We start from the raw sequence: 15,560 nt of genomic DNA on the forward strand, positions 1-15,560 counted from the left end.
GCTGACAACATAAGAACATTGCAGTGGCATAGTAAAGGAAAGAAAAGTTGATATTTTAGTCAATAGCTTAAATAGAAAAGTTAAGGGTAACTCTAAAAAGTTGTGTTTTAACTTTGATTCACAGGGACTCAAGGTTTCAGCATTTTCTGAGAGTTTGTTCCATGTTTGTGGAGCATAAAAACTGAATGTCTGACTCTGATTCTGGCTCTAATTCTGCAGAGCAAACCTGAACCAAAGAGCCTCTGGAAGGTTGATACAAGGATAACAAATCTTTAATGGGTTTTGTTTCCAAGCCACTCAGTGATTTACAAAGTAACAGAAGTATTTGTGAAGTGTTTTCTCTAAGATAGAGACACATAATACTTAGAGCTGTGTGGCGGTGCTTCATAGCGCAGTTCAAAGTTTATTTACAGTCCTCTGATATTCTTCCTCTAATAGGGACTGATGTTTGACTTTAAGTAGGCTAAATTTTGACTATTTGATCAAACTTATCAATAAGATCAAAATGTGACTGGAAGATTTAGATTTAAAATGATTTTCATTAAACCAAAAAGTTGTTTTCTGACTGGGAATAACAGAAGCATCTCTCAAAAGACTCACAAAACCACGCTGTTTAATAATGATTTGAACTACATGTTGAAAACTGATATATATCTTCACCTTTTTCAATAATAGACGGAAATGTTTTTATTAGAGTTACATTTAAAAAATCCTTGTTATTATAATTGTATGTTTCCACCTGTGTTTTGAAGATTTATTTGGTGATGAGCTCCAATTCTTTAAGGTTGAAAGGCCTCCTGGCCATCACCCTAATCTTCAGTTCCCTCCAGAGATTCTCCGTCAGCTTTAGGTTAAGCCTCTGGCTGAGCCACTCCAAGATGTCAATATGGTTACCAGTAAAAAGAGACATTTTGTAAAAAAAAAAAAAGAAAAAAAAAAAGAGATTACTTTAAATATAAATCTATCAAGGGTATAAATAATATCTGTCTTAAATGTACTTGTTTAATGCTGATATTGAATTTTTCTATGTCCAGGTATTGATCAAGAATAATTTGCCCAATGGAAATATTTTGAAAAATCTTTGCCATTAATCACAAATGATTTGAGCATAGTTTGGTTTGAACTGATCATTTTAAAGCAGTAACACACTGAAGCAATAGTCAGTTAAATTTTATGCAGCAGGTATGTACAAATGTTAAAATACGAGAATATTTTTGTTAACAAAGTAGTGAGTAGCATATCTTGTCATAATTACTCAGCAAGGATTATTCTAACAATAATATTAAAACAAATGATCAGGTTTATTTGAAAGGAAGGATTTAATCTGGTTTTGGAAAGGTTTTTTTTCAAGGGTAACTCAGGCCATTCTGTCTGTAGCTGACAATCCAGGGTTAATCGCTTTAAAAGCAGTAATTAGGTGTTAAGAGGTATGCTTGTCTGTTTAAATTAGCCTCCAAATCAGATTACGCTCTGTGACTTCCGTTAACCTCGCTCATCAGAGCTCAATGCTCTACACAGCGCTGTTTAAATTATTTAAATATAAAACACCTGGATTCCCCGTAACCCCTTTCAAAGTTACATTTAAGCAGCCACTTTAAGTAACTTTTCCACCCTTTACAGCCAAGCATACAGCTATGAGGAAAATAATAATAAAGATTTTCTTCTGTCTTTGGCTTTTTTGTTTAGTTTTTATTTCTAATCCTAAAACCAATGTTGATATCGGATAATAATTGCCACTAGTGAGTAATTCTAATGATGTTCAAGCCTAGCAGCAAAACAAACATGTTATTGACACTTCTCAGTCTAGAAAGAGCTGAAAAAGAAACTTTTTTTACTTTTGAGATTTTATTATCTCTAAATTAGAAAACATGGAATAGTGATGAACCTTCCCAGAAGTGAAAGGCCTGCTAAAATCCCTCTAATCCATCTCATGTCACAAAACAATTAAGAACAACATCCAACGCCTTGCTGGCCTCACTTCCCTCAGTTATGGTTGTTGTTCATGATTCAACAATAAGAAACAGACTGGAGGCACAAATCACAGCCATGCCAGAGTTTCAAGGCAAAAACCACTTCTAACCAAAGAAAAGCACAAAACCCCGTCTCACATTAACCATAAAACACCTGGATGATCCCTGAGACCTTTGGAGAAATATTCTGTGGACTGATGAGTCAAAAGTGGAACTTTTTTTCACGGTATACATCCTGTCACACATGTAAACTAACAGCATTTCAGAAAAACATCACCACACAGACAGTCAGACGCGGTGGTGGTAGTGTGGTGATATGGAGAGCTGGTTGCTGCTGATGATCTGCAGTAATTGATGCAAACACAAATTGTGCTTTCTGCCTCCTGCAGGAGAACGTTCAGCCGTTAGTTGGTAATGCTCTCCTCATTGGGATCCCTGGCTAAAATCTGCAGAAACTGCAAGATATCCAGGACATACATAAGCATATAACACCCAATTTACAGTCACTGTAATTGGCTCCCTGTATTGGGAAAAATTAGATTAACCAAACACTGTTATGGTGAAAATCACTCACTCATGTTTATTAAGGAATCTTGAACAAGATGAGAGCAAAGTCTGTCAGAGTGTCAGAATGTTGCTCTGACTTACAGAGAAGGGACAATCTTTTCATACCCAAAGTCAGGGGAAATGCAAAATATATACCAGACCCATTATGTCAGGAAGTATCCGTAAAAAGCGACTTGTTGTTTATTTCTTCTGTTGCGGCTGCAGGACTTAGAGTGGCAGACAAGAGTCCATGAGCATCATCAAATAAAGACAACAAGTTCAACAACGCCATGAGACCTTAGACAGCAAAGTTCAACACAAGCTACAAACTTTTATATTACACTCTCCGTCACTGAAAGAATTTGATACAAGTTCTTCTTTATCATCAGAGCATCCATTAAAAATGGTCCCCCTAATCTATAAGAATATCTCCTCCCACAAACCTCAACTGGTTCCCTGAGGTCCACGCTCTCAGACCCACTCATTTTACGCTACTGTCCCAAAACTGTGGATCGCTCTTCCTGAATTCTTTTTAAATAGAAACATTAAAAAAACATTTTTAGACATAATTTAGATTTGATTTCATTGGCAAAATGTATGTTTCTATGCTTTTAATCAAGTCTTTTTATGCTTTTGAAGCACTTTTAGATTTTATCTGAAAATGTAAAGTGTGTAATAAATTAATAATAATGATAATTATGATGAAAATATATTATTATTATTATTATTATTATTGTTATTATTATTATTATTATTATTATTATTATTATTATTATTATTATTATTATTATTATTATTATTATTATTATTATTATTATTATTATTATCACTAGTCGTAGTAATGGTGTTAAGCTCAAGCACACCTGGCTGCAGATGGAAGCAAATCTGTATGTGTGATTTGGATATAGCAGGAAGCACATGAGCAGGTCCACGTTCAAATGGATCAAAAGAACAAGATGGAGGTTTTGGAGTGGCCTATATAAACTCCAGACCTAAATCTAGTTGAGAGGTTGTGGCAGGAGCTTGAACAGTGGCCTCCACAGCCAGTTATTGTGAAAGGCGTGATGGCACTCATTGCAGCCAACGGTGGCACAACCAGTGATTAGGTCTAGGGGGCACATGTGTTTTCATTTAGGCCCCAAAATAGCATGTTTTCCCTTAAAAAAATGAAATCATCATCTGAAAACTAAATGTTGTATTTGCTCAAAACAGAAAGAAATCTGTAAGGGGCACGCCTTTTTTTCACAGCATGCTTTTGAAAAACATGGGACGTTATTGTCCTGCCAAATCTAACGAAACAAAAACCTCTGAAAAGTTACAGCGTTCCAATACGGTGAGATCTCCACAGCCTTACAAAACCTAACACACAGAATTTAACCAGCGTAAATCCTCAAGAAGACATTATTAGTACATCAGGGTTCCTCGCAAGACCTTTTCAGGCCGCCGTAGAAAGATCTATAAACCTATTATGTTTTTAACAAACACCAAGAAAGCCACTCAGTTAAGACATCAAACATATATAAACTTGTTCACATCTGTCAATAAGATCAGTTAATAAAAAAACGTAGCTACCTCTGATGGATGGCTCTATGCAGCCTCTCTTTAGTTCATATATCCAGATGCAAATACAGTCTAAAATAAAGACATACACATTTATGGCAGGAAAAAGAGTCTATGTTTAAACACTGGGAGGAGCTAAACCAAAGTAAAGGAGCCCAGGAAGATTTACCCATCTCCTAACAATTGGTTGTGTTTGAGAAAGACGTTGAAAAGTCACAAAAAAGCTCACTTGGAGAGTTCAGTCTATACATCTTTGGTACCACGCATCACCTTCGATGGTATATGAATCAAAAAGCAGTCTGTAAACATTCACAAGCGGGAGATCCATTCACGTTCGGGCAGCGACATCACATGTGCTGCCAGGTTTTATCCATTGACTGAATGTGCTCTTTAGCTTTCATCCTGAGCGCCGCAATGCTGGAGCTCCTCTCGTCCTCTATAGGGTACTTATCGTTGAAGCTCGGTGGACACTGATAGGGAGGCGGGCCCATGGCCTGCATGCCCTGGACCATACCGGGCGAGCTGTTGAGGAAGCTGTGGCTGGAGTAGCTGGGCTGAAGGGCCTGTGGCGAGCCCATGAACCCTGGGATACTGTGCATGGGCGTGGCACTGGAGATGGGCGAGCTCAGCCAGGGGTCGAGGGGCATCGGGTTGGCCACGGGGCCAACGTTGGGCGGCATGGGCGGCCGGTTGAAAGAGAGCATCGGAGAGTCGTGCAGCTTCATGGTGCTGGTGTCCATCTTTTCTTGACGTCTCCACTTAGCTCGTCGGTTCTGGAACCACACCTGGACAGAGAGCCGATAAGACTTGGAGTTCATCAATGCAGCTGCTGACATTTAAAGACCGCGGTGTTCACGAGAGGACTTCACAACAGGGAAAAACACGAAAGACAAAGGCCAGCTCTTCAGTGGCTGAGTTGAATATCCTTGATAAAACTAGGTTTGGTCACAGTCATGGGAGACGTGCTGGCAAAGATTACTGTCAACCTTTCAGTAAAGTAACATCAGGCCCATCGCGGTGGATGGAGAACGTTAACTCTTAAAAATGCTCCCCCATTCAAACCCATTCAGTCATTTACCTGAACTCGGACCTCGGGCAAATTGACCTTCATCGCCAGCTCCTCCCGACTGTAGACGTCTGGGTAGTGAGACTTCTCGAAGGCTCGCTCCAGCTCGTGAAGCTGATACGTGGTGAAGGTGGTACGATTTCGTCTGTGCTTCTTTTTGGCATGCTCCTCCTCTTTAGTCGACTCTGGAGAGTCCTCAGCAATGTCCACTTCCTTGTGCAGGTTGCCCATTTCTCCATCACACTTGTTGTTGGAGAACAGGTCTGCCTCTAACATGAACAAAGGCTTTTATTAGTGATACTGAGTGTTTTGGAAAGGCTCAGTGTCTCCGATTAGACTTTATTAACAAATATAAATAAAAGTTATGTTAACAAAACCAACAGGGCATCTTATGAAAGTCTAAGCTGGATCCCAAATGGGTATCAAGAAAATCTGTCCCACAAAACATCTAGGACCCATTTGGGTCAAGTTCTGGTATTGCTTGAACATCAAAGTCCTCATCTAACTCTGGGAAAACCCATATTTTTGCCCTTTATTTTTGGCAAATCTCAAATGTTTTTGGGTCCTATATGTAAATGGAGGCCAGGGGTGTGCCAATCCACAAATCTATATGGTGAAGCTATTTTCTGGTCCTGTTTGTTTTAAAAAATTATTCAAGCAAGAGTTTTAAATTAGTATAGTTCACTAGCATTTGCTAAATTTGTTTTATATTTGGCTGAGGAAAACCATTTGGACAATGATTTAAAAAATTTACCTTGAAGAGCAGACCAATACGATGATATGTTTTTATTCTGAAATGTAAGCTTTTCATCCAATAATTTGGTCATATCTGCTTTCTCACGTGTAGTACTTGGTCAGGTCAGTTCAAATAGAGTCATGGCTATGGATTTGTTTCATTATGTGATTCTAATCTTCTGTGTTTAACTTAATTTATTTAAATTGTCCTAATTTGGTTTGAACAAGGATGGTATTGATGTTAATTAAACTGATTTGTGTTTAGCCGGATCTTAATTAAACCTGTACATTGGTGGTGCCAATTAACAAATAAATCAAATAAACACAATTGCCCGCATTTCCATGAGTCTCAGTTAGAAACATGAAAACATTTTCCAGGTCTAAGTAAACCCTTGAAAAATAAACGTTTGATTTACTGGTTGCCACAAAAGGGAAACTTTCATTCCTCCTTTTGTTCATGATGAGTCAACATACAGGCAGATGAGTCCCTTTACTTAATCTTTAAGGTTTGTGAAATGAAGGTATTTGGTGACGTCCAGCTGACATCATGTCTTTCACTGAGTTCAGTAATATATCATAACAGATGCCGCCTGTTAAACCTGCGAGCCCCCCTACATCCTCTCATCTAACGGGGGAGGATTCAGGTGGCTTCTGCTGAAGTCAAGCAGACAGTTTTCATGACTTTTAGAATAAAAATCCTGGACATTTGTCCATAGAGCGGACAAACCCTGTGAGTGATGCCTCAGAGCTCAGTGGCTGTAACTAATCTCCTTTTTTAATTAAAATATGGATTCAGTGCACAAAACCATGTCTGATCCAACTGTAAACCTAGAGATGATAAGGGGCACAGTAGCCTTTTAGATTACATAAATGCTCATCCTTAACAAAAACATCCGAGTTGTAATTAAATAATGATTATAAAATCTATGAATTTACTAATTTTAAAAAAAAAAGATCAGGAGCATCTATGTGACAGTCAAGTCAAGGTTTCTATTAAACTTCAGTAACAGTAACAATGAATTTTTATGGATAAGCACTGCTCTTATACAACTGATGTCATTATTATTCGATATTGCAATTTTATTTTATTATGCTTTGTATCTCTATTTAATGTGCCCTCAACCAGAATTTAAAAAAAAAAAGTATGGTGGTTCAGGTTGCCCTTCAGTGTCAAGGTAGATTTGCTCAACAAAAGGAGGAGAATAGAAAAATAATTTATTGCCAAGTGACTAAATACACAGAATATGTAAAATATTCCATGGATTTTCTCAGATGAATGTCTTTGCCCCCTGGTGGAGAACCTAAGTAGTACAGGTGGGTGAGAAAGTCCATGGCATGTCCAGTCCGCATCCCATGGACTTTGTGATTTATATTTATCTGAGTTCTGTATTTTGGTTCTTGCCATTTGAATTATTTCACATGTTCTGTAGTTGTCTCTCTTTACTTCCTCTAGTTATTGCATGTTTCTGTGCCGTCATTAGTCTAATCTCCTCAGTTCTTTAGCCTTTGCGCACCACGCGGCTGCCATTCGTTCAGTTGATTATAGTCACCTGGTTTCCATGACGCAATCACATCTCTACAATATTTAAGCTCCTTGGTTTCTTTCTCTCACTGCTGGATCCTACTGTTGCTGTCAATTCATTGCAGTTCAATTACATTTTATTTATATAGCTCCAGTTCACAACATGTCATCTCAAAGTAATTTACAAAGTCGATTCAATCAAATCACAAAAAAGTTTTCAATCTAAAGACACCCAGCAGGTTGCATCGAGTCATTGACTTGCAGCATTCACTGGATAAGCATCAACAGTGGACAGTCGCCTGCATTGTGTCGTTTACTTTGCAGCAATGCCTCATACTGAGCATGCATGTGGCGACAGTGGACAGGAAAACTCCCCTTTAACAGCAGGAAAACTCCAGCAGAACCAGTCTCAGTGTCCGCCACATCAGACCGGGGGTTTCTCACCCTGGTACCTGTGTGTTTCCCTCGTATCCTGGGAGTTTTGAGTTTTATCAATAAATGTGATCTCCATCATGCATCTGTCCTGTTGCCATTTGAGTCCTCCTAACTCACACCAAACATGGTTAACTGTGGCCGTGCATCTTTTAATATGCAGAGCTTTCAGTCAATTCAAAGTCCTTTTTTTGTAATGGAAAACGAGAAATTAATCGTAAAACAGGATCTTTTAAGAATTATTCTTTAATACAGCCCGGCAGCAAATAATAACTTACAGAGCATTGGATGTTTTCTAAACAAATGGCAGAAATGTGTGTTATGCTTTTGATACTTCAAGTATACAGTTATATTTTCAAAATCCACTGAGCCTTTTTAAACCTTGGATTTCTCACATATCAAAATAGAAACTGTCATACTTTTTATAATTTGGGCACGAATACACCAGAAGGAGATTTTCTTTTATTAGAATTTGACCGTTGTGTCAAAATATAATTGATCAGTCCAATACAGTAAATAATATCCATATTTATACAGTTATTTAGTGAAAAGCATCTTATAAAAAGTATAATTTTTAAAGAAAATAATTTGTATATTATTTTATATATATACAATGGTAAGGGTATGCAACAATTCTGATTATATATAGAATTATTTTGGTGCAACGAGAAGAAATTATGAATTGGCACTCCATAAGTAAAATAAATAGAACTGAACAAAGTGCGTCATTGACAGTGAATTTTCCCTTTAAAAAAATGATGGAGACATGCAAGGAGACATTTAAACTATAAATACAGTTAAACGTCTAAATTTAAAGAGCATGCTTGGATTGCCTTGGTATTTTGGTTGCTTGAAATGAAATATGAAAATTCAGTTATGATATAAAGGGTAATTTGTTCTCTTTTGTATTTAAATAAAGACCTACAATTTGCAACTCGTTACCATTTTCCACATGTGGCGTTATTATTTTCACACATTTAGGAAGTTGTGAGAGTAAAGTGACAACAGGTCTTCAGAAAGCCTGTATTTAAAATGTTTTTAGACTCATTTAGAAGACAATGACCTAACATATTGAGGTTAGCAGTAGTTTTTTTTGCTGGACAGACTCACCATGGTAAGCAGCGTGCTGGGAGCTGTCACCCAGTTCTGGTAGGTGCCCGTATGGGTCCATTTGGACCTGCTTATCAGGATCCTGTGCGTTTGCTCCGGGTTCCTTCGGACTGTCTCCACCTCCCACCGAATGCAGCAAAGGCTCCTGGTCTTTAGCGAATCCCAGAATGACATCGATGCTGTGGACCCTTCCTCCAGAGCTCGATCCGGCACCTTTCGCCATGTCATAGTTGTCCCCTATGCCGTGTCCACTATCGTCCACTATTCCAAGGGTATCCATTGGCAAATGCATCCGAGCCTTTGGGATCACTGTCGCTATTCCTTGTCGAAAGGACTGAGACAAGACAGCTGCAAACTATTATTGAAAGCTATAGCTGTACTTCACATACACTAAAGGAGGCATATGCGATGAGTTAGGGGCTCCAAAGACCCTTGCAGTGCAGATGGAGGTTTCCCTTCCACAGCAGCAGAACTCACTTTCATTGTCGTCTGCAAAGGATTAAAAGCAGAGAAACTATTAAGTCATAATATATCCTTGATGCCTTCCTTGAATGTTTACATATATGATTTACAGTGGTACTTCAACATATTGCATTATGCAGTTGAAGCACATCCATTCACTTTTTCGTGTAATTTGGGTTATATATAGCGGCGATTCATAAAACATGTCATTCCTTGCAAGATATGTTGTTAACACTGTTTTTGACAGCAAATGTTCGTCTTGAATTCAAAGCCAGGGCCCATATTTGAATGTTCATGAGTCAATGAGATTAGTTAATTTCCAATGTCTGTCATATAGGTCTAGTTCTGAGGGAGAGATTGTACTACTGAGCGAGAGAGTGAGACTTTTCATGCGGCTTCATCGTTGAATATAAAGAATGTGTACGCTTCTATTTATTACTAGAAAAACTGAATCCCATCACGTACAAGTGCAGATATTTATAGTTTCAGTTATGTTTTTTTTTTTATCCAATTGCTTTTAAAAATGTAATCGTATTAGAGTCAAACCAAAACATGTACCAGATAAGGATAAAGTTGTCAAAAAGCTGTAAGGAAGCATGAAATAGTCTTACCTCTTAAGTGTTACAAGACTTCGGACGTAACGTCTGTGTAGACCATAAGTAGACCAACAATATCTTCTCTAGGCACTTGTTACTTCCAGTTAAGTCCTTCAAATCCCCTGCAAACAATTGCACCAAGGGCCTAATGCTGGTGATCCGTGCAGCAGCATCAACAACAACATGTAATGTCTTTCTCCTCTGACAAAACTCTCCTTAACCACACGAGACGCCAAAAAGCTGTCGAGGTGAATGGTAGTAAAACCAGAGGCTTTAAGAGGGTTATTAATTGGAATCCTCCCCCTTTAAGAATGACTGACAGTTGTTTTCTGGTCAAGTAATTGCTCCAAATGTGTCATGCTTTCAGCCCGCAGAGGGAGGCCATTGCTAATGAAGCCCCAACAAAACTTTCTTTCAAAAACTCTATTGTCCGAAACATAATGGCTTGTGTTAGGAGTTTTTTTTTTTTTTTTTTGCTAATCCCCTCATTCTCAGTAATATTAGGGGGGGAACAGACACAGAGATGGACTTTTAAACATGGAAAGCTATACTCCATAAAACTGTTTAATAATAGAAGCATCTTCACTTTTAAGTTTACAGTTAACTAGATTTTATACAGCAAGTTCTTACTATTTTTTTTTTTACTCTTAATATGTGATGAAGTAGTTCACTTGTAACAGGTTGTGTGCATACTTTAAACTTGCTTCATGTTTTTCGTTATTCTTGAATTCCTTTTTTTGTTCATCATTCTTTCTTCTTAAACGTTTAAAAACTTTTTTGATAATACTTGTTTATGTGTGTAAGGATTGTGGAAAATAAAATTACCCAAGACTAAGTCCATTCAGGATCTAGACGGCAGACTCTAGTTGTTCTTTTTTCATTGCGCAGCCTGTAAGTTTCTCCTTTGCCAGCTGGCACAAGCAAAGCCGCCACTACAGTAGGTGTTGCAGAGATCAAGCCCATCCTTAATGAGCCTAAAGACTTCACTTGGAGATTTCCTCTGACCTCACTCCCCCTACATCGAGATATATTTAGGAGCTCCTGGCATGTCATACGCAAAACCCCGGGCATGGAAAAATGGTGCAAGAAAGTATTTTTTTCCAAAAGGTGTCTTTTTTGTTGTTGTTGTTGTTTTGTGTGTGTTTTTGTGCATCTTTGATGAAGAAAAAAAAACACCTCTTGCAATAACTTTTTTATGCCATTCAGGCAGCGTTCATTTATTTATTTATTATTTCACCTTTTAAAGGTTGTCCTCTATTTCCTTCCAGACAGAGCTTGAGATCACTTGAGTATTTTTAAATCAATCCACCCATTTTCTAAATCTGCTTAGCATGCAAAATGGGCAAAGTACAGGCTGGACAGGTCGCCAGTCAGGGACAAACAGGGCATACAACCGTGCATGCGAATGCACACACCCACACCAAAGGGTAATCAACCAATTAACCTTTCATGCATATTTCTGGACTGTGAAAGGAAGAAAACCTGCACATGGTCAGGGAGAACACACAAAGTCAATGCTGAAATCTCTCCACTGGGATTTGAACCCTGTAGCTTCTTACTGTAAGGCAAGAGTGGAAACAACAGGTGTCCTTTGCCAAAATGCCAGTATTTTTCATTAACATTTTTGAAATGATGGTGAAAAATAAATAAATAAACACATTATTTTGGCTGTTGTTATTTGTTCAAAGAAATGTTCTTTTTTTTTTTCTTTTTTTTTAATGAAACAACACATTTTACTTTAACTTTTTAATACAATCCAGAAAGCTTAGTTTACTCAACTCATGAGTGAATGAGTTAATGAATCCACTCACTCAATTTCTTCCTGATTTTTTATGTCGGATATTCCTGATTTTCCTTCAGATTCTGGATGACACTTTAGGTAAACTGAAAAAAAAAATCCAACACGTTTAATATTTTTGTTTTAATGCCACATATGCAAATAAAATTGTTCTCAAAGTCAGCAGTCAGTTCTCCATACTTGAACTTACTACAGTATGGCAATTATTGTTGAAAATATTTCTACACGTTGTGACAGGAGGTAAGTGGGAAATGCATTAACATCTCAGCGTCAGTGACATGTTTAAGAAGCTGAGAGAGCTGAAATTTAAGAGCTAACAACTACTTAAAGACCTCATCTGCTCTCCCTCGACAGACTGGATTCAGGTTAAGTGGCTTTGCATTGAACACATTTTCTTGGTTGTCAGTGTTGCTTTCCGAGTACGGAGGGGCTGAAAAGCCCATTACTTTTGCCGTTGAGCAAAAGAAAGAACTTCAAGATGCCGACACAGCAGGGGTTTTACCACCAAGCCCATTTAAGCCATATGGCGTCCATAAAGAAAGTCGACTGGCGACTGATGTTTTTGAGTGTCTCCAAACGTTTCTCTCTTTTGTGGCTGCAAAGCATTTCAATTTCACTTTTTTAATAATTGTTAATCAAATATTTTACATGAAACGTGCTGTTTTAAAAGAAGCATCATTTGTCAAGGCTGTTGTGTTGATGTGTTGAATGGACGACTATTTGAGATGCAATTCAATCAATTTCTGTTTTAGAATACTATCTAATTTTTCTAAATTTTTCTAAACTTCATAAAATGATCCCTAGCTCAAGAACACCGGCGCTGAAATTAGTTTGCTGTGCTTTGGATGTGTTTTTGCATGACACCTGTTTTATTTACTGCGTTTTGTTTCAGAAACAATCAAAAAGCCCTGTCCTCATACAGTATTGTTCAATTAGATATGCAACACAGATGTGAAAGAATATACGGAAAATACAAGTAATATTACTTTTCATGTACGTTTTTACAGATCCAGCATGAGCAAGCCAAACCTGGGCTCTAAAATGTGAAGAAAATATTCTGACGTTTCACCTGTCAGGTGATATCAACATTAATGTGATGTTTGAATGACACTTTGAACTCCTGTTCCTACATTTGACACTATAATCCAATCTCGGATCAAATCAAATAAATATATTCATCATTCCTTTCTCTTTAGCTCTCTCCATCAATGACTAATATGTCTAATTGTCCCTGGGGAGACGCTCCCAATAGCACCCAAGTCATAGGCAAGAAAAACTGATAATCATTTTATCACATTAATATATTAAAGCTGTCCCTCTTTGCTCGTTTCCCCATTATCCTAATTGAGTACAAATTGGTTAAGAGGGTGCAGCACAGCTATCAAGCGCCTTAGTTTTATCAGATGACAATGTAAGTCCCTCAGATCCTATTAGGAAGAAAGCAGCTAATGTTTAAAGGCGCTGTGTCAGCTTACCGGGGGAAAGGGGGATGGTGAGCTGCAGGGGGAGGACAGGGACACAAAAGAAAGAGTTAGATGCTGACGGGATCACATGGTTGTCCAGAAATGTTTGGGGAAAAGCTGAATACAGTGTGCCACCAATGGGATGGTTAATATTAAGGGTTCTGCAACATTCTTGGTAAAAATTGTTGGCTTTTGCATTCACAGATTTTAAAACTAGCAGCAGTGATTACTAATGACCTTAAAGGTCTAACCACAAATTACTGTTCATCAATTCGGTGAGGTTTAACTGAGAGTCTTGCATTCTGAGAGATAATCTACTCATGTTATTGTCTGCGTTTCTAATTACAGTATCCTTAAACCATTTTTCCATGTTACCATCATAAACGTAAAAGTTCCATTTTGATTTCTATGAGTCTGATCAACACAAAATAGTGCATTGTTTTGAAGTGTAAGGAAAATTTTACAAACTTTTAACATTTTTGTGTCGTTCATTTCTATCCAGCCCTCCTATAATTTGCTCAACCACCATTAACTCCAAGTAAAGCTGCAAGTTTACCATCTTTCCACATAAGATTTTAATTTTTTTTTACACAGATCTCAACTGAATTTAGGGGCCATTATTAAAAAATAAATATATATTCTTCGATCAAAACCAGATATGTCCAAAGTGTGGCCCCTGTAATTTTTTTGTGCAGCCCTCCAACTCCATTTCAAGAAAGATTTGGCCCAGGAAGGGTGGTTGGTGCCATTGGAACATTATTTATTCATTATTAATTAGGGCACAATGATTGCAGACAAGACAAAATCTTACAATTGAAAATGTTAGGTAGGACACATAGTATTTGTCTTTTGATAACCACGTTTTAAAAATCCTCTTTAATTTCATAGCAAATAAGACCACATCTATCAGATAACTTTTACTAAAATGCAGACTTTCGTGCATTAAATAGATTTTCTAAAAGTGGCTAAATAAAGCAAATGTTTTCAAAGACATACCGAACCAAATCATGTCCTTAATCAACTAGAGCAGAAATAATTCAGTTTTTTGTCGATCAAATCTAAAGTTATCACAAACTGGGTGACCATCTTTCAATACAACAAATAAATGAAGCCCTTTTTTTTAACTTCTGGATCCAAATTGATATAGAAATTTCTTTCCTACAGAAAATCAGACTATTTTTTATTAAAATAATAACATTTAATAGGGGTGGTAAAACAAATTCACAACATATTTCTATGGTTATTTACTTTTTAATACATTTTTTGGCCCTCAAGTACTTTTGACACGACAATTCCGGCATAGGTGCTGAAAAGTTTGGTCATCCCTGATCTAACCATTATACCGTAGCTGTTTCCTGCAGCGCCTGGCTGCTTTCCTTTGATGATTGCCGTGTATTTAGCTCCATCCATATTCCCATCAAATCCTATACACTTCCTTGTGTCATATACTGTTGTGCTGACAGCAGGTGTTTAGTGTGTGTATGTGCACCTCTGTGTGGGTGTGAATCTCTCCGTTGCTGCAGGGCAGCTGCAGCTCATCTCCACCCCTCTGGAGGATGTATTTCAGGAGCATCGGGACCAGGGAGGAACTGCCAGATTGATTTCAAACTCGCGTTGCTATTAGGTTCTTCTTTTGCTCCTTTGTCATGTTCCTGCAATTTACACTTGTCCCTTTGTTTTTTGTTTATATATATATATATATATATATATATATATATATATATCTCCTTGGCATCAATGTCTGCTCTCAGTAACAACTTGATTTCACCTGAAGGAAGTTATCATCCACACTTTCTTCAGATCTAACCAAGTTGTAGTCAGACGTTTGTGCTGCTTGTTTTCCAGTGGTCATCACATTTCATCCAGCCCCTCCCAGAGCTCAATACTTTGAATTGAATAACGCTGGTTTTCATAGTGCCTTGCAGCAAGAAGGTCCTGGGTTCAAGTCCTACCCTTGCCCTGGGTCTTTCTGCATGGAGTTTGCATGTTCTCCCCGTGCATGTGTGGGTTCTCTCCGGCTCTCTCTCCGCCGCTCACCCATTGACAACAGCACCCCTCGTTGCCCCAATAGGAATAAGCGTGTTAGAAGATGGATGGATTATTATTAACTGTGCCGTATTCCGGGGGTGAACACAAGATTTACGCTACGTTTGTAGGGGCAAACTTCACATTTGTTAGACAGAAAGTCAAAGCATATTCCCTCAAGGTGAGTGCTGAGTGTGACTGTGTGCATGCACATACTTGTTGACATTGTCACATTTATGACACTTTTCTGCACTTGTCATTACGTGCTTAACAAC

General features: G+C 37.9%; 2 protein-coding genes across 2 annotated transcripts in view; both read right to left on the bottom strand.

The window, feature by feature from the left end:
• The window catches only part of atcayb (ATCAY kinesin light chain interacting caytaxin b), an 86,705-nt gene that overhangs the window by 33,065 nt on the left and 38,080 nt on the right, over window positions 1-15,560 (bottom strand). The window lies entirely within an intron of this gene.
• LOC118556432 (retinal homeobox protein Rx2-like) lies at window positions 3,406-9,268 on the bottom strand. The gene is made up of 3 exons (XM_036138412.1): window positions 8,942-9,268; window positions 5,155-5,411; window positions 3,406-4,861 (listed from the first exon to the last, which is right to left on the bottom strand). Exons 1-3 carry the CDS (start codon window positions 9,231-9,233, stop codon window positions 4,424-4,426), a joined length of 987 nt encoding a protein of 328 aa, XP_035994305.1. The 5' UTR covers window positions 9,234-9,268; the 3' UTR covers window positions 3,406-4,423.

Source organism: Fundulus heteroclitus, chromosome 6 (genome assembly GCF_011125445.2).
Source record: "Fundulus heteroclitus isolate FHET01 chromosome 6, MU-UCD_Fhet_4.1, whole genome shotgun sequence".
Lineage (NCBI taxonomy): Eukaryota > Metazoa > Chordata > Actinopteri > Cyprinodontiformes > Fundulidae > Fundulus > Fundulus heteroclitus.